At 42.8% G+C, this 19,421-nt stretch overlaps 1 protein-coding gene across 2 annotated transcripts in view; it reads right to left on the bottom strand.

The window, feature by feature from the left end:
* Positions 1-186: 186 nt before the first annotated feature.
* LOC117415636 (spectrin beta chain, non-erythrocytic 4-like) overlaps positions 187-19,421 on the bottom strand; it is a 47,535-nt gene continuing 28,300 nt past the window's right edge. Inside the window, exons 20-36 of one of the 2 annotated variants that reach the window (XM_034026222.3) lie at positions 18,033-18,257; positions 17,492-17,581; positions 15,578-15,856; positions 14,994-15,124; positions 14,202-14,406; positions 13,302-13,682; positions 12,092-12,336; positions 10,269-10,298; positions 9,400-9,538; positions 8,555-8,639; positions 8,193-8,389; positions 7,070-7,797; positions 6,353-6,425; positions 5,616-5,890; positions 4,641-4,808; positions 4,449-4,491; positions 187-4,199 (exon numbers count right to left, since the gene is read on the bottom strand). In XM_034026222.3, coding sequence (XP_033882113.3) covers positions 4,035-4,199; positions 4,449-4,491; positions 4,641-4,808; positions 5,616-5,890; positions 6,353-6,425; positions 7,070-7,797; positions 8,193-8,389; positions 8,555-8,639; positions 9,400-9,538; positions 10,269-10,298; positions 12,092-12,336; positions 13,302-13,682; positions 14,202-14,406; positions 14,994-15,124; positions 15,578-15,856; positions 17,492-17,581; positions 18,033-18,257 — 3,459 coding nt within the window. In that variant the 3' untranslated portion in view covers positions 187-4,034. The remainder of the gene's footprint in view (positions 4,200-4,448; positions 4,492-4,640; positions 4,809-5,615; positions 5,891-6,352; positions 6,426-7,069; positions 7,798-8,192; positions 8,390-8,554; positions 8,640-9,399; positions 9,539-10,268; positions 10,299-12,091; positions 12,337-13,301; positions 13,683-14,201; positions 14,407-14,993; positions 15,125-15,577; positions 15,857-17,491; positions 17,582-18,032; positions 18,258-19,421) is intronic. The other variant, XM_034026223.3, reaches the window with a different exon arrangement.

Below are 19,421 nucleotides of genomic sequence, written 5' to 3'. Positions count from 1 at the left end.
CTGTGTCTTTACTACAGGACACTTTCTGGGTCTCCCGCAAGTCCATCTTTAGTCCTCCTGATCAAAGTGGGGTGTTGAGGCACCATTCAAGTTGATAAAAAATAAAACTAAACAAAATCCACACAGTCTTTTGGACATATCACAACTCTTATTTATCAATTCACAGAGATAACTGTACAGGGCAAGTAGAGATTGCAGGTTTGTATTATTTTATACATTGTTTATCATTCAATCTGATTTCCAATTAATTATATGTTTAATCCCAACTGGATAATTGTACAGTGATTGTATAGTTGGGTGATCAAACCTTTTTTTTTTTTTTTGGTTAAAAAACATGCACAGACCAATTCATGGGGACTACTAACTACTACAGCATGCTACTACATACTTTATTTTGCTGTAAACATTTTTAAAAAACTTTGTTTTTAAATGTTTACAGCAAAAAAAAAGTAATCGTTTTGTTTACAGAAAATATTTTAAGCAATTACATTTTATACAGGTCGTCAAGCATTCTGCGCTTTGTGAGAAATCAGCAGGTTGCTTAACACGTCGCTGTGTAGCAGGGCAAGAGAAGAGATTCGCATTGGCATATCCTGTATAAATAAATAAATACATACATACATACATACATACATACATACATACATACATACATACATACATACATACATACATACATACATACATACATACATACATAAATAAATAAATAAATAAATAAATAAACAATACTGCTTGGGCTGTGGGCCAAAGAGGTCTACAGTAAATTTTTATAGTAGTATAGGAGGAGCTGGTCTTTAAGAACGTTTTACCCTGATTGAAACAAACAAAAAAGGCGTTTGGGTCGATTTTTTAGGTTATCCTGACATCTGGTGGCACAAATCAGAACTACAACTCACCACCTGGAATGAAGTCAACAAGAAAAACGGTTTGGATGAATGCACCCTTCATTCGAATTATAAGATGCTAACTAGAGCGCTGGCAGAGATTGAGTTTGTTGACTGGAATGCGCGGATCGACCAGTTTAATCACAATGCATCTTTCTAAAAATGTTTTTTTTTGGTAGTCGATTAAGAAAAAGTAATGTATTATGACCTATAGCGCTAATCAACCAACCCGCCACTGTGAGAGCCTAAATGCAATAGTCTTGTGCTAACATTCAGCGAGCTCGTCTGGAAAATGTGATCGAATAGCGACATAGCGTGAAAAATAATGCGCATAAACCACTGCTGAATATGCTAGCAGTAGACAACCTCGTCCACATCTCGACCCTGCTACAGCACTGCCGAGCGGGCATCAGCATTGTATAATGGATTAAGTTGCAGTGCAAATAAAAATTGCATAACTTATATATATATATATATATATATATATATATATATATATATATATATATATATATATATATATATATTCAATAGCGTCTTCCTTATCAATTTAATATAACTGAAGTATTACTACTGCATAACCGAATTTATTATTTTTATTATACGTAATACAATACAAAAACCCTTATTATGGTTGTACCATTTTGTTTACGGAGGAATTTGTGGAGAACGTATGGCTGTGCTTTGTGGAGTTGTCTTATTTACAGACTAAGCGAAGGGGCTGGTGGCTCACATGAATTAAAAAACGCAAGAGCTAAGATACAGTTTAAAAGAAGCGCAGCTTTGCAGGACTTCCGCTTACGTTATTAACCCATTAAGTGCCATTGTCCTCCTTTGAAGACAGGCTACTATGTCAATTTTTGGAGCATTTTAAATGGACGCCCACCTGTTATTTTAATTTTCTCTTTAACTGTATTGTTTTCAGAAGCTACTTAACCATAAACGTTAAAGTCTAAATGTAACTTCTTTCTGTAAATCCGGGTGCTTTTACAACGCCAAAATAAGAAACTGAAGCCTAAACATAATTTCTTGGTGTTTTCCTCCCCACAGTGATGATAAAGCTCCATTTTCTAAGTGTTGAGCTTCATAACCAGTTTTGATTCATATTCCACTGGTTTGATTGTGGGAACACGTCTAACTTGACTTCTCAAAATAGGACGCAACAGTAGCCAAAATGAAGGCTTTGTTTTCTTCTGTGAAGAAATGTTGATTTAGATTGTATCAAATTACATAAACAGCTTGTGTTCTGATTTTTGCAAAGAAAAATGTATTTGGTACTTAATGGGTTAAGAAGGATCCCTAGCATATAACATATTCTCCTGCATCAGTGTTTCTCAATGTGGCAGTGGTGAAGTAACATACAATTCATAACCTGAGCATAGGTATTTAAAGTTATACTGCCTTCAAAAAACTTTTTTCAAAACAGTTAAGAAAATGACTTGCAATCCCTCCATAAATTGCTTGTTTTTGAGGGGATTTTCTAAAAATAAAACCTGTTAACGACAATAATTACTACAGTCTAGCTGCTTTGATAAATTCATAAATCATAAAATTGGTCTAAAAAAAAAAAACAAGATATTTTTTAGAAGCACTGTGAGAAAAAAAAAAGGTCACAAAATATGCTTTCTGGCCACTAAATACTAGTGCTGCATAAACCAGTTATTCGGTTTGAGTAATAAACTGAAAACTCACTATTTTAATAATTAAAGGCAATATTAACTCAAATTACCATACCCATTTATGTTCCTGAACGCCACATCTCTCCAAACCGTTCCATAAACACAGAAGAAATTGCAAAGCTGAGTACTTTTCCAAAAAAAGCAGAATAGCATACGCAGTACACTCTAAAACAGCAATATCTTATCACATGAACTGTATACTCAATATATAGCATTATATTTTTACCATTCTAAACTTGTATGCTATTTACAGAATTTGCTGTGCTGTATGACAATAGAATAAGTCTTGTAATTGTTAGAATGTAACGCACACCTGTGAATTCCGTGCACGTGTGTACCCTTCCCCCCCTCCTCCCACTTTAATTTGTGTAATAAAACATTTGTACAAAATGATCTGGTGTGTAACACCTCCTTGTGTTCATTGTGTATATTGCAACGATTCAGAAAAAGAGAAAAAGCCATGTTGGATACTAAAAATGACACTGTTCTCTTACTTTGCACTGCAGTATGTGTTTCACATACTGTATGTAGATTAGTACAGCTTTGCCATATCATATGTGCAGTGTATTTGTACCGCTAGTTACCATGTTGTATACTGCGCATCTTCACAATACCAGTTCAGCAGAATGTTTTTTGAGAGCAGTTTTGTTCTACTAGGAGCAGCAGTACACATAGTGGCCAGCTAGTTTGCGTATTACGCGTCTAAAGATAAAAAAAAGGACAAAGCAAATCTATCCTTATCAATTGAAAATAGATGCATTTCCAGTAAAAGTAAGTCGATGGCTTAAAAATGGTGTCCTGATACGAGTTCCATACGCGTAGAGAATTAGGATCTTTTTGAAGGCTCGGACTCTCTCTTTTACAAAGCAAACAGGCACCGGCAACTCTAGACAGCAATGTTCTTAACTCCATGGGGTCGCATGCGGTAGCTGGTTTTGAATTGCAGGTCAAGAGCCTTATTTGATGCTTTTGTTCTGTCTTTTTTTATATATAAATTTAGAGTGCCCAATTATTTCACCCCCTGACTGCAGCAATGCCCCACACGACTCAAATACAATAAAATAAAATGCAGGTAATTACAGCTGTCAGTAAATAAATATATCATTGAAACTCTACTCTGCTTACATTTAAATACACGTTCAAATCGGCGTGGTTTGATTCGTTTTTGCACCGGTAACCTGTCACGGCACAGCTCATGCATCTTTGACATGTGCTTCAATGGTTCAATACAGACGTTGAGCTACAGAATTGTGGATCGTCAGTGTCTAAGAGTTGGTGCTGTGGCTTGTCCTAAGCGCTTTTCTGCTCCCTGCGAGAGACAGAGAAAGGGGTGGGGTGGGTGGGGTGGGGGATATGGGACACACACACACACACACACACACACACACACACACACGTGCGTGTGTGCGCAGCGGATAGACCGCGGGATCGTCCCGTGAGAAGGAGAACCCCTCGTCTTCCTCCCCGCTCAATTCTTCTTGGATGAGACGCTGAGGCGCCGCTCCTCCATGGTCTTCCGCGAGTTCCCATCGTCCGTCGAAGAGGTAGTAGGCTGGGTCTGGGCCCATTTCGTGATCTCCTCGTGCTCCGAGATGGCGGTCGTTATCGTCTGGACCCAGTTCTTCAGATCCGTCTGTTGAGGAAGCAAATAAAGAAATGCACCAAAAACACGTCTTTATCATTTGGGACCTCTTTGTTCTTTGATAACCCTCTCTAACTCACAGTTCAGTCTGTGGACAATAAAATCACAGCCCTTACCCTAAAGCACATGGCCTGCATTAACCAAGCACTTGCATTATCGAAAACGTGAAATACCACAGTGTATATATTTGAATATATTGTTTGTGTTTCTGCTGGTTAAAGTCCATGAATGGGTGCTCACCTCGTCTTTCGTGTGGAAAAAAAACTCGCTTCCTTCTTGTGTCCTAGAGAAAAAAAAAATGTATATATATATTTTTATATATATAGTGCAATAGAAGGAGAAACAGTCCCATCCGGTTTTGCCTTCACTGTTATTTAGCACACTTTGATTTAGCAGGTAAGGCCATGTTTAGCACACCTCCTGCCTCCTTACTTGAGTTTGAAGACGTTCTTCTTCTTCTTGTACCCATTGGCCACGTCGCAGATGCAGTTGTTCAGGCTGATGATTGGCTCTCCATTGAAGGTGGCCGTGGTGTTCTTGGCATCTTTATAGAAGCCCATCTCCCCGTTTGTCACAATGCAGTACAGGTTTACCCAGGACCTATGATGTAAGGAAGAGGCCATGACGTACAGGCCAGCGTGCCACACCTCCTTGATCTCCATAACAGAGCAACAGAGCCATTCAGAAAGGTTGCAAGCATCATACAAACGTGAAATAAGTTTGGTTTGCTAAAACTAAATAGCCGACTGGACTGTAGAAAATGTTATATAAAGAGATCAGCTTCACTGTATTTGTGATCTTTAAACACATATCATATTTAAGCACAATATCAATTTATCTGCTGTTTGACAGAACTTCTGCAAAATACAAACAAAAATGAAATACTGCATCATATTCCTGTGCTAAGTGAGCTATCAGTTGGACAGCCCCTCCTCATTTTTACAGGGATGGAAATAAAGACTCCTAGTCCAACAAGCTCATGTATGTCTTAAACTGGAGAGGCAGTGTGGTCAAAGTCCAGAAGGTCACCGGTTCAAATCCCACCTCTGCCACTGACTGACTCACTGTGTGACCCTGAGCAAGTCACTTAACCTCCTTGTGCTCCGTCCTGCAGATGAGATGTTAAATCAACGTCCTATTGTAAGTGACTCTGCATATAATGCACAGTTCACAGCCTACCTCTGTAAAGCGCTTTGTGATGGTGGTCCACTATGAAAGGCACTATATAAAAATTAAGATATTATTATTATTAAACTCACAGTAAAACCAGGAATGGATCAAACTGCTGTGCAACGGGAGTCTTATTTCCAACCCTGTTTTATCTATTAACCTCAGACAGGATCAGAAATGAGCAGCCTTGCCACATCCTGTTTGCCACAGTGTGGGAGTTCAGGGTTTGCGGCCTACCTGTTTGACGATTTTTTTTCAATCTCCACGTCTTGCTTGCGGAACATGCAGCCCTCCTGCTGGACTGTGTGAGAGGGGGGAGCCGGGGGGGCGGAGCAGGTGCTCTGGGCCGGGGCTGAGCGGGAGCGCCGGGTCTCTCCGAGAGGGGTGCTGGGGTCTTTGGGCCGGGGTCTCCTTCGAGGTTTGGGTCGGTCCCTGGCTCGCGGACGGTCCGGTCTGGGAGTGCGCTCCGGCAGCCCGTTGTGGAGGCGAGGTCCAGGATCCCTCTCTCGGACCTAGGCCCAAAAAAACAAACACATTTTAGGTGCATTTTGGATATTCAGGACATGAGTTTTAGTGTTTTCTGTGGTATTTAAATTTACCTGCAAAGAAATTCAGTTTTTGCTGTTATTAGCATTCATTATGACGTGTACAGTCACACACATTATATATAATTACAAAACGAGGTTGACCATATGACTCTGTGTTCACCGGGACAGTTCAGGCTGCTTTTCAATCACAGCCCAGGTACCTTTCACTAGTTTCTTTTCTTTAAGAGAAGCAGGACTACACTTACCAGAATGCATTGGGGTGCGAGTTAAAAAGCCCAAACTGCCCCAGTGAACATGGGAATCATATGGAATCAAAATCACTCAATCAGAATTCTAAGGTAAAACTTACTGTATTTCCTTGGCCTGAGAGGAGGAGATCAAGCTTACAACTGGAGCCAAAGATGCTTCCCAATACAGGCAACTCACCTGAGCTGTTGCCTGGGAATGCTCTCTCTCCTGCAGCTGTTCCACGATGTCGGCTAGAGTCGACCGCTTCTCCCTGCAATCCGGATGAAAACGCCAAGCCTCTTACAAACACACCCAGATATCTGAAAACACAGCCTTCCTCTGCATAACAACAGTACTGCTGCAAGCACAAGTCACTTTAGTGAGCATCCAAGACTTTGGAATGAAGAATCTGCATCTTGGGGTTAACCTGAAGCAATAGGTTAAAATGTATGACATGCATACTGACTACCTGCCTAGTCTATGTTTACAGTAGGAAATAGGTCTGGATTTTCTCACAAGCTTATCAATAGCCATGCCCAATTCCATTAAAATCAGACAACCAGTTCTCTTTGATATACTGTACAACATGAAATGTTTGCTGGCAATAAATATTCACTAATTTCGCTCTTATTAAAAATCTGCAACTGGGCAAGCATTATTCAATTTATATATAGTTTAAATGCGTGAACATTTGTTGCTGCAAATACATTTATACACAAAATAAAGTTGCCGCAGATATATCCTCTTTACAGTATTACAGATTTTTAAATTAGGACGATCGTTTATCCAGAAGTATTAAAAATTCTAAGCCTGATGTTCATATGTCACAAAAGGTGTCTATTTGGGATCAGATCTCTCCCGGCAAACAGCTTTGGTTAACAGAGAAAGCCACGGAAGTCTGCCGTGAAGACTCACCCTCCTGTCCGCTTCTCAGAGCGATCCTGTTCGCTGGACTCCTGTCTCTCCAGCTTGCGTTCGTGTCTATCCCTCCGCCTCTCCTGAGGCAGCTCCTCCTTCCTTGGTGGAGCCTCCTCCTCGCTAGACGACTGCCTCTCCATCCTCCGGTCGCGCCTCCTCCTCTCCTGAGGCAGCTCGTCTCTCCTGGCCCGGACCTCCTGGTCGCTGGAAGTCTGTCTCTCCTGCCTCCTCTTCTCCGTCTGCAGGTCCGATCGGCTTGCCCTCACACCTACGTGCTCCTGGGTCCCATTGACCAGCTCTCGGGCCCCCTCCTGGTGCGGGTTGGTCAATCTTTGCTCTTGCTTTTCTCGTTCCAGTTTCTTGGCTTCCAAAGCGGGCTGGATGCAGTCTGCCAGTTGGTCGATCCTGGGCTGAAGTCGCTCGGGTTTCAGCTCCTGACGGAAGTAGGCTATTTTTGGTTCGTTCCGGGGGTCCAAGCCCATGTATTTCGTCCCGTTCATCACCGGCATGTAGGAGGAGGCCGCGGTGGAGCCCAGCTTCTTGGTGGAAGAGGAGGCGATTTCCAAATGCCTCTCGGTTTTGGGTTCGACCTGCTCGTAGATGGTCTGCCTCATGACTGAGGAGGGGGTCCAAGCTGGGCCAGCCTCCTGAGGGTCCACGAAGACCTTTCGCCCCAGCATCGGCGTCGGGGGCAACTTACTCTGCTCGGCTTTTAACTTCTCCAGCTGTGAAGGAAAAAAAAAGTTTTAAAACTGATTTAGATGGGACCATATCCCCACCCCCCCCACCCACCCATGCCAAGTTTTACTAGGAGCTTGATTAGCCACAGTGTACAGGTAAGCTCAGGTGAGTCTTATTACACTCAAAGTAAAGCCAGGAATGGATCAAACTGTTATGCAACCTTATTTCCATTCCAACGAGAGTGTCCTATTCACTAATGAGTCATCTTAAATCACCGACCATTAGCAATCTAACGACATGTGGGGCAAGTCCTTCTTAACGAACACAATAAAACCACCCCAATATATATCTATATACAAGTTCCCAGAACTTCCAGGGGAAAGGTTTGCGGACCCCAGTTTAAGAAGCACTGGTCTGGACAGGCGGCCAGCCCTCGTACCGAGGTAAGCCTCCTCAGTGAACTGAATCTCTCCTCCCAGGTTGCAGCTGCTTTGCGGAAGGCCTCGTGCCGGCGGATGAGCTGCTCCACCTCGTCCATGCTGCTGCCCAGCTCCTGGCTCTTGATGGTGGGCTCCTGTGTCGCGAGCCAGGCATCCGCGACTACAGCTTCCTGGGCAAACTGATGCACCTCCAGCACTGCAAAGGAAAGAGGGAAAATCACAGAGCTCCTGTTTGACTGAGGCAATCAAAATGAGGAACCAAGAATCTGAGGAATATCAGAACAAGGCAGTTATCCCGAATTAAGGCCATTGCATAATATGGATCATACAGTGTTGAAAGTTGGTGTGTGAATGGACTCACTGTGCTGCAGCCATTCCCAATGCTTGTCCCATTTCTCCGAAAGCTCTTTCTGCTTCGCGATCACCTTCTCCAGTTTCTCCTTAATCTGGAAAAAAAGAGAGAAGGGTTTATTTTAAGACATTTGCACTGAAATATATTTCCTTTGTTCCTTTCTTCCATCCTTTCTCAGCTTCAAGCTGGTTGAATCATCCTGCCACGGAAAGAGGCACAGGTAGGCTCTGATCATAAGAACATGAGATACAACTAGATCAGAGATCATCCATGCACATCCGGTTCCTAATAGCGGACTGATCCCAGAACCGCATCCAGGCAGATCTTGTATGATCCCAATGGATCAGAAGCTTGGCAACCCATTCCAGACACCCACCACTCTGCTTGAAAAAGTGCCTCTTACCCTCTGTCATGCATCTGTCTTCCAAATGAGCCGCATTTGAGAAACGTTGCATTGGACATATCTTGGCTGGATAATTTAGTAAGCAGTACAGTATCATAGAGAAAAATTGTATAGTAACATATTCGGAAAACAGACCACTGTGGTCGTAAACTTTAACTGATCTCAGTGGTGACAGACATAAATACTTAAATACCGACATGCTTCCTACCAAGAAAATCTAAAAAGCTCCTCGTCCAAAATACTCAAGCGGTTTGAAAAAATTCAAGAATGCATGACAGGTTTCTGATCTCAAAGGGATCTTTTTGATCAAAACCAGAGATCAAAACAGAAGGGGTGATAATTTCCCAGGCCTTCTTCCCTAAGGCTTCTGGTTTCTAGCCTGGCTAGGCATGTTCCCTCATCCTCATAACTCAAACTCCCAAAATCTGAGCTCTGGATCCAAGTTGGTTACCTCCTCTGCTGCTGGGTTCCTGGCTGCCAGCAGCATCTTGCCCATCTCCACGCATTGCATCACGTTCTTGTTGCGGGCTTCAATCTCATTCTTCAGCCCTTGGTGGTAATTCATCAGCACCTCGACCGACGATACATCCCTGTAAGAGGAACGGTTTCATCATAAACACAGCAGCGCCAAAACTAATCGGTCTCAAAAGCCATCATTTGCATCACCCTACAGAACAAACTGATTTTGTTTCATAAAGTCAAATGAAACCTGCTGAACAATGTTACGTTAGCATGCTGAATTACACACCGCTTTGTAGTTTTCCATATACTTCATGAAAAACTGACAAATAAAAAAATGTGACATTTCTAAATCTAACATGAAATACTGTACTACTAATATGACTTCCGGTAGACACTTGCGATATCATTTTTTAAATCTAAAATTCTAGGTGATGCAAAACTTTTGGCCACAGCTGTTGATAAACTTTATGACTTAACGTGTCGTCACCTGGGTAACCTAGAAATATATAAACAAATGACAGTTAATTACTTTAAGAGACAAGGTTAGCTGTACGTCTAATTTTATCAGCACCCTTCCATTGTAAATTACATGTGCTTGTGAGACTGTTTTTGTCATTTTTTTTTTTTCTTCCGTGCAAGATAAAACAATGATGGCAAAATGTTCTGGGATGTTCGGAGACCAAGCGATTGGATTGGCTAAGAGGATTCCACTATCCCTTAATGGATTATGATTATCTTGCTGTTTGATTGGATAATGGACCAAATACCCGCCCACTCCAAAACTATATGAATACAAAACTTAGGGCTTACGTGACACTAAAACTAAAATGTAAGAAATAACATTACCAAATTGCCTACCTTAGATAATTTATCCTCAGCAAAGCCCTGCTGATAAAAGTTTGTATTTCCTTTTAATATATATATTTCAATAAACACTTTAAAAGTCTAAAGCTCTAAAATGCAAATATGCTTGACGTTATAATGATCTAAACATGCAAGGTGAAATCCAGATGGAGAGAGAGCATTCCTATTAGATACTCTTACTCGGAATTGCCTTTAAGAAGTATTAAATAAATCCATCAAAACGGGAAAAGCTGTCCTTCCCTCATGTTTACAACCGAGTACCCATCAAAGGCAATGCTAAAATAATATGAATACATTTTTAATAAATAATACTTTCATTGTCAGTTTACGGCCTTGGTACGGCAGAAAAAATGTCAGTGGATGAGAGGAAAATTCACTTCGAATTAGCTTCGAATTTCGAATTCAAATTAGCTTTTAAAGCACTTAATGTGGTTAAAGTTAATTGCGATTGACTGGCACGCAACTGTCAATACAGTCATAATTGGATTTATTTAATACATGCCGATAAATACTTCTTAAAGGCAATTACAAATACAAGCACTAGTATCAGCGCACCCCTAATTCTTATATTGCAGCCAGACAAAATTAGTTAAAAATGTCTAATTGCGATTTATTTTTACCGCCAAATACCTTGAGACTAAACTGTGCCCTCGTCTCCAAAAAGAAGCCAGGCTTCAGGTATGGTGACTGAACTGCTCCCCCCCTCACACCCCTAAGAGAAAGGATGTTCTCGCCAGTCCAGGGCAGGATTGAGGCATGGAGACTGAAATGCATGCCTCATTCCTTAAGAGAAAGGGTGCTCCCTCCAGTCCAGGGCAGGATTGAGGCATGGAGACTGAAATGCATGCCTCATCCCTTAAGAGAAAGGGTGCTCCCTCCAGTCCAGGGCAGGATTGAGGCATGGAGACTGAAATGCATGCCTCATCCCTTAAGAGAAAGGATGTTCGCGCCAGTCCAGGGCAGGATTGAGGCATGGAGACTGAAATGCATGCCTCATCCCTTAAGAGAAAGGGTGCTCCCTCCAGTCCAGGGCAGGATTGAGGCATGGAGACTGAAATGCATGCCTCATCCCTTAAGAGAAAGGGTGCTCCCTCCAGTCCCTCCCTCCTTCACTCCCCTAAGAGAAAGAGAGGCTGAGGCATGCTAGCCTAGCTCACATCGCCACCATCAGAAAAACAGATCAAATGCTATCTTTCTGAGTCTCCAATGGTTCCTATCTCCCAGCAATTTTTTTACAAGCACCAAAATTAAAAATGAAAACTAAACACTTTACAATAAGTGGCGGGAATACAAATGCAGTTACACACAAACACAAAATTCCAGTTAAACCTGCATTATAGACCATAGAGTGACACCTCCCATTCATCTGAGTTTTCCCTTGTTAAATTACTTTTGTACAATGATCCCAAACTTGATTAAGTCCCATATTAGATTGTCCCTTGGGTAGTCATTTGAAACAGGATTAACTAAATCTGTGTATTCAGTTCCGCTTTAAAATCTAGGCTGTGAATTCATATGAATTTCAATTGGATTTCAAAGATGTATCATATGAACAGCTTGTATCTTTATAGTTATTGAGTTAGGAAGAAAACTTAGCCACAGATTCCTAATGCACTCAAACATCATAGCAATTAAGCAAATTCATTGGATTTCATATGATTTGGCGTCCAATTATTTTAAAGCACTCCCCCCTCCCAACGCAGTACTAACCCAGTAATGAATTCCACTCTTATTCACATGAACAATCTTATTCCAACCCTTGTTCATGTGAACAGCCGCTTATTGTAAAGTGCGGTGATCAATGACAGACCGCCAACCTTGGTTTTTCTCCCGTGCCGATCTGACAGATGACGCTGTCCATCCACAAAACCAGATCCCTCACGATTCCGAAGAAGCGCAGCTTGTCCGTCGCCGTGGTGATCTGCACCCGGCACTCCTCGCAGGAAGTCAGCAGCTCCTTCCAGGCTTGCATCACTTCCTGCTCCCTCCCGGCAATGGCTTCTGCTTTCTCGCCAGCGTAGACCGTCCGTAGTTGAGCCGCGCTTTCCTGAAGCTGTCTTACCTAAGGCAAAGAGAGATTGCAAAGAGATTACAGACGCCAGCTCACTAAAACCACTGAAGAGAAAGAGAAAAAGGTCACGTCAGACCAGAGGTCGTTAGAATTGCAATTGTGTAATTTGTAATTAATTGAAATTCCAATGTAATTGTAGTTGAACCTTGGCATGCCTGCATAATTGTAATTGTAATTATACTATATAATTGAAGACAGACATACGTAACTCCTGGGCTGCTACAGATTTCCTGTCTGAATCTAATTGTTATCACTGCAGTGTTTTTTTTGTTATTTTATTTGTTTTATAAATTTAGTCGTTGCCAATTATTTTTTATTATTTTTCTCCCAATTTAGAATGGCCAATTATTTTTTAAGCTCAGCTCACCGCTACTGCCCCTGCGCTGACTCGGGAGGGCGAAGACGAACAAACGTTGTCCTCCGTAGCATGTGCCATCAGCCAACCGCTTTTTTTTCACACTGCGGACTCACCATGCAGAGCTACAGCGTCGGAGCACAACGCAGCTCTCGGGCAGCTTACAGGCGAGCCCGCAGGCGCTTGGCCAGACTACAGGGGTCGCTGGTGCGCGGTGAGCCGAGGACACCCTAGCCGACCTAGCCCTCCCTCCCCCCGAGCGACGCTCAGCCAATTGTGCGCTGCCCCCTGGGAGCTCCCGTCCACGGTCGGCTGTGGAATAGCCTGGACTCGAACCGGCGACGTACAGGCTATACAGCGCATCCTGCACTCCACGCGGAGTGCCTTTACCGGATGCGCCACTCGGGAGCCCCCCACTGCAGTGTTTTTTTTAATTACGTTACATGTAATGTGTTACTAAAATGCAATGACAGAGATTTAATAAAACAATGTAAAAGCAATGCATGAACACAAACTCTCCAGGTCAAAAGCCATCATGTAACGCTGCAGAACTGGTAAAGGGCAGCCGTTAAATGAAAGGCTGTCAGGCGCGGGGACCCACCTGGGTAACAAGCTGCTGGATATCTCTCTCGAAGGAGTGCATGAGTCTCTGCAGGCTACTGGTGTTGGCACTGCCCCCCTGGCGGGCCCGCACCTCGGGAAGCCTCTTCTGCTTGTCCTCGATCTGCGAGAGCACCTCGCGGCAGTCGTCAAAGAACTTGTGCAGCTGGTGAGAGGCGGCCAGCATCTGCGCCCGGGTCTCCATGAGCTCCAGCAGGTCGGCCCAGGCCTCGTTCACCCCGTCCTTCCACTCCGCGATGGTGGCCGCGTCCGCGTGGCCGTAGTCGATCAGCTCGTCCGCCATCTGGTTGACCGCCGACACCCGTTCCTGACCGAGGGAGCCCGTCTCCGAGGCAAACTCGGTGAACTTCTCCTGGAGCAACTGGAAGGTGGAAGGGAGAGGGGCCTCAGCTCAAGCAGAAAAATGCCAGGCGCTCCCCAAACACTAGCAATCATGCTTTCGTGTTGTATTTACAATAATTAATTGAGTTAGGAAAATCAACACAAGAGCCAGAAACAAAAAAAAAGAGACAATTCCTGGTCAAAGCAAACGCATTGTGGTCAGAGGACCTTCTGAGGAAAATGAAGTAAAATTCGCTTTCAATCTGCTTTTAAAAACACTGAAGAGAAGAGAATTGCTATTGATTGGTACTCAATTGTAAAGGTGAGGGAGGACAGTTTATCTTTTTTGAAATATGCAGGTTAATGAATGGATTTATTGAATACCTGCCGAGAACACTTTCATGCATGGTGACCTCATATGGGGACGGATACAGAAAAAAAAGTCTTTATATGGCAAATGCATGACATATGAAGATGCTATTTTCCCCATATAAAGTCGTTTTCAATATTCCATGCATATGCTTCAGCACAGCCCTACTCGTGTATTCTCTCCACTCACCGTGACATGCTCGGAATCCTGTCCCAGCTCTGGTGAGCCTGCCACTACCTCCTTCTCAGCTATCCACTGCTCCAGCTCATCCACCTCCCGGTTCAGCTGGTAGAGCCAGTACTGCTGCTCCAGCTTCCCCTTGCGCTCCTCCACCAGGTCCTTCAGAGACACGTAGAGCCGGTCGATCTGGAACTGACGCTTGCCGATCTGCTCGCTGCACAAGAGCGGAAGGAGGGTAAGCAACAATGCAATGCCTGCTGCATGGCTTGACCCGCCAGCTCTTCCATCAACCCGACGTTGATGGAAGTACAGTAGAAGGACATGGATCAAATATACCGCTGCGGCCTGGTGTTATTGATCAATGAGTCCCGCAATTAAACACGCATTTATTTTAACCAAAAAATGTGGAAATGTTTGACATTATTAACATACTACAGGTAGTGAACAAAAAATAGAACCACCTGGGTAAATGAGGGCCGAAATTGAGTTCAACCAGAGGCACTGGAACAATTTTTATAGTGGGGGTGCTGAAAGCCATTGAACAAAACTGTAAGCCCTGTATATGATGGAAGCCATGCAAAGCCAGGAGTGCTACCGCACCCTCAGCACCCCTCGTTCCAGTGCCCCCAAGTAATACTGCCCTAGATACCATCCTTAAAGTTAATGGTTAGGTTAGGGGTGGCCAACCCTGGTTCTGGAGAGCCACGTGGTCTTCAGGGTTTTTCGTTCCACCCGAGTTCTCAATTGCTTAATTGAACCAATTATTTTCTTAATTGGTTAACATTTAATACCAGGTCTTACCTGTCTGGGTGTCCCAGCTCCAGGAGAGAGCGAGACTGTTGGGACAGCAAGCCGATGGTCTCAGCGTAATCCTCGATGGTCTGCTCCAGGGCCAGGTGCTTCTTTAACAGCTGCAGGGTGCTGGCCTCATCCTGGAACAAGAGACACACTTAGCATGTGTTTCCACTGGCATTCCGAACTGAGAAAGTGGGAGTGAGCCAGCACTGTTATTGTTAACAAAGTGTATGGCAACTGCATGTAAAAAGGTGGAGCAGCAACCACACACACACCAGTCTAGCGAGAGAAGACCATTCGTCCCATCAATGCTCGTTTGGTTCCGATTAACTGTTTGATCTTAAGTTGGGTTTTCCAGGAACCATTAAGCAAAGCGTTGGCTCTGGCAGGGAACTCACATTAACCTTAGATCAAATCAACGTAAACATCAAGTATATTTTAACTAGATAAGTCATTCCTTACCCTCTTCACTCTCCATGTTGTATCTCCTTCCTTCTATCCTAACTCATTTGCCATTTAATTTCCAACAGCTTCCTCTCTCTCCTGGTTTCTGTGCTGCTTAAAGTATTAGGTATTGTACGTTGCCCTACCTTGCCCTTCTCCTCAGTCATCATGTGCAGCTCCTGCTCGCTTAGCCACGTTTCCACCTCGGCCACGTCGAAGTAGTACTGCTGAGCCTGGTACATGCCGTCCAGTGTGATCTGCCGCTGCTCTGTCTCCGAGCGCAAGGTGTCCCACAGCTGCTGCAGGCAGTCCAGGCTGGACCGGACACAGTCCGCCTCGGGGCTGCGAATGGAGGCGATCAGCCCAGCCCTGTCCAACACGTCATCCACCCTCCCCCTGTGTCCCTGGAGTTCCCTCTGCAGAGACTGGGGGAAAACACGCAATGCTCATCTCAACGCTTTCTTTCAATCGAATAAAGGTGCAATTAAACACACGGATCATCTGTCATTTATGGAACGGGATTATTTTGGCCAGTTCCTTGAAGTAATTGTAGGTTTATTATGCACTTCCATTCATTATATAGTGTCTCAAAAGGTGCAGTTTTGAAAGAAACACATGTCACAGCACACAGGTATTTCCATTTTAAAACTTGATATCTGGTACTACTTTAGGTTAAAGGAAATTCAGTTTCTATGTCTTACTAATGGGTTACCTTTTTGCACTTGTACTCCCTAGGTCACTTAACCTTAGCAGTGTCTTCAGGGTCATGTTAGCCAATGTTTAAGTGATATATTTATTTTATTTTTCCAAGTTGGTAAGTTTTTTTTTTTTTGTGATTGCAAGAGCAAGAAGCAGAAATTCTGACTCATAAACAGAGAGATTTAAGTCAGAGAGATCCAATAAGACAGGTGGCAGGAGAGACTGGGAGACAGGGGTGCTACATATATATATATATATAGCCCATAATCTTTGATAGTGTACTGAAAATGATGTGCCAAAATTGTTTAACAGATTTACAAAACCAAAACGCATGCATATGATTGTCAGCAACTTTGTCAGTGCATTGCTGACAGATTTCAGACTTCAGAGCCCCATTAAGAATAGTTTGGATTTGTTATAATGAATTCAGCTTAGTACTTTAAATTGAATAAGTTGAATATTTGAATTAACTGAGAAAGAAAATGTATTGTTTCCAAAAGACTTCACTATTATTGACACCAAGAGCTCAAATCCACTTATCCTTTTGAACACAAATTTCTTGATCCATGATACTTAGTAATTTATATATTTTAGACACAATATTTTTCTTTCCTGATATTTAAAAAAAGATGGAGATGATATTGCTAATTGTATATTTATCTTCGATTTAATAGCCTCTCTTAGTTGAATGTATTGGAAGACGCATCTTTGTAGTAGGGAGACTCTCTCTATTACCTGATTAAATGAAAGAAGAGTCCCTCCATCAAGGAGATGCATTAGGTGAGTAATGCCCTTCTTTTTCCAGGAATGAAAGGCAAATGGTTTACCAGCAATTTCAGTCAGGGTTGTGCCAGATGGGTGACAAAATACATAGAGAATAATTCTGTTTAAGGATTTTATGGGCTTTCAACCACGCTTCAATAGTTGTTGATATGCAAGGATTTTTTTTTTTTTTTTTTTTTACAGCAATTGCGTTTTTAAAAATGAATTCCTATAAATGCTAAGTCTTTCAAAGAATTTGGATACCATCCAAATCTTTCCGCATCCATCCAAGACCGAGTTTTATTGGGTTCGTCTTGTACCCATTGCAGCAAAAACTGAAGTTGGAAAGCAATACAATAACTTAAGCAATCTGGGGATGATACGCCACCTGTTGGTTTATTTATTTATTTATTTGAATATTTTTCAATTTAATTCGTGGGGTTTTGTTTTTTCAGTAGAATGTATTTATTGTTTTGTTAAGCGATGTAAAACACTAAGGTTTTGGAAATACAGGAATCATAAATAGGATGGCCCTCTGTTCTTCAAACAGAACATCACAAACGCCACGAGAGGAAGGACATAGGTGGCCAGCGACTTGCCTGATTCTTCTTCATGAGCTGCTGTACGGCCTGCAGGCTGTCCCCATGCTCTTTGGAGGTTGCCAAGGGAAGTCTCTCCTGAACCCACAGCTACAAAACCAGCAAACACAGACCAGGTGTTAGGTGCAAACTTAATACAGCAGAACCTGTCGTATCCGGTTTAATTGGTTCCAGGGGTCAATCGGATAGGTAAAGACATTGTATCTCAGAAGGAGTCGTCATACTGCGTTGTGGTTGACTTATTAATGTCAGGGCGTTTTAAATGAATAATGTCAGGTACGTCGTTGTGTCTGAAACACTGAAGTATGGTACGACACCTATTCTATGTAAAGAAAATAAGTGAAATTGACCAATCTCCAACTGAATCCCTCCTGTCTTGCTACAAGCTGAATTGACTGTTTTTAGACCCATAATAAACTGTGCATTGATAGGTTCTGCTGTAGTTGAATGACAGCTTCTACTGTAGATAACCCGGCATACTGAAGGAACACAAACGGACAGGCGGTAGATAATTCAATAAGCGAATTTAAAACAGACTCACGATTTCGTCCTCCAGGTCACGGCTGACTTGGTGCACCTCTTTGGATGCCAGCAGTATGCGCCGCCTCTCTTTGAGGGGCTCAATTAGCCGGACGATCCGCGTCTCCACCACGTTCTGCTTCTGGTTAACGCTGTCTTTGATCGCCCCCTGCTGGGGGATGGAGGTCGCCTGCACCTGCAGCTCTCCAACTTCCTTATACCAATCCTCCATCTGCGCCTCCATGGTCTGGAGATGAACGCACAGCCAGTGACAGAGTGAGCGGCGACTGAGCACGCTGGACAAAAACCTTTAAAACAGGGGTGTCCATTCACGGTCCTGGAGGGCCGTTCCACTCCAGGTTGAACAGGTAAAATTATTAACTACTGTAGGTTTTAATTGGTTCAATTAAACGATTTAGAACAGGGTTGGAAGTGGAGTGGTAGGGCCGTTAGGACACCTCTGCTTTAGAGATGCACGTAAAATTATGTGCAGGACAAAAGTAGTCTAGCTTTCTACTTGTTTACTTGATGCATTTTGAGGTACAGTAGTTTTGATAAAGATGCAGTCAAACATCTTAAGGAATAAAATCAATGATCAGTCTCTGAAATAGCAGTTTCTCTATACACAGAAAACACTTTTACCCCTAATGGTATATTTAACCTGTAACTGCTATCCACAGATCCTGTGGAACCAGAGCGCTTTTAAAATGCCTGCTGCTCTGCAGCTATGTGCAGCTGCTCCCTGTACCCTCTAGCAGACATGTTAAGTCAATGCAGTTTTATGGTGGTGTTCTTGCTGGGCTGGCTACTCCAGCAGTACATATATTGATGAAAATACCAGTGTGATGCTGTGATGGAGGTGGTTAGTGGTTTCTTTCCCGTTTGCCCATGAGAAATGGGAGCAATGTCATTGCCGCATGGATTGTGTCTGAGTGTCGGATATCATACAGAGGGAAGTGGTAATGCAAATGTACAGAGGAAAGGAAACCTAACTGAGGCCATTAAATCCATTCTGTGTTAGCAACTTTATCATTGGGAACCCATTCTTTGTGTTTAAAATGTTTAGGTTCTGCGGTATCTATTTAAAATATAAAACATTGTAAGTACCCAATCACTTCCTGTGCTCTAGGTCAATTTCACCCAACAGTCTGCAAAAAGACCATGTGACTCCCAGACTAGTACATTAGGCATCAGGAAACTGCAGTGTGATAAGCTTGATCTATAGTGTTGCAATTGAAAAATCAGTAGTTAAAAAAGTAAACGGCTAAGAGTCACCATGACATATTATGTGAACTGTGCTGGAGCGTAGACAAAGCAGGTGCATAGTAAATACATTTCTTAAAACAGGAAATCAAATACAGCAGTTTAGCGAGAATTAAGCAAAAAACTAAAAATAGTAGGAAAAAAGAAA

The sequence above is a fragment of the Acipenser ruthenus genome, chromosome 7, assembly GCF_902713425.1.
Source record: "Acipenser ruthenus chromosome 7, fAciRut3.2 maternal haplotype, whole genome shotgun sequence".
NCBI classification, from domain to species: Eukaryota; Metazoa; Chordata; class Actinopteri; order Acipenseriformes; family Acipenseridae; genus Acipenser; species Acipenser ruthenus.
Note: the sequence above shows the minus strand (reverse complement) of the source record. Positions and strands in the feature narration are given on the sequence as shown.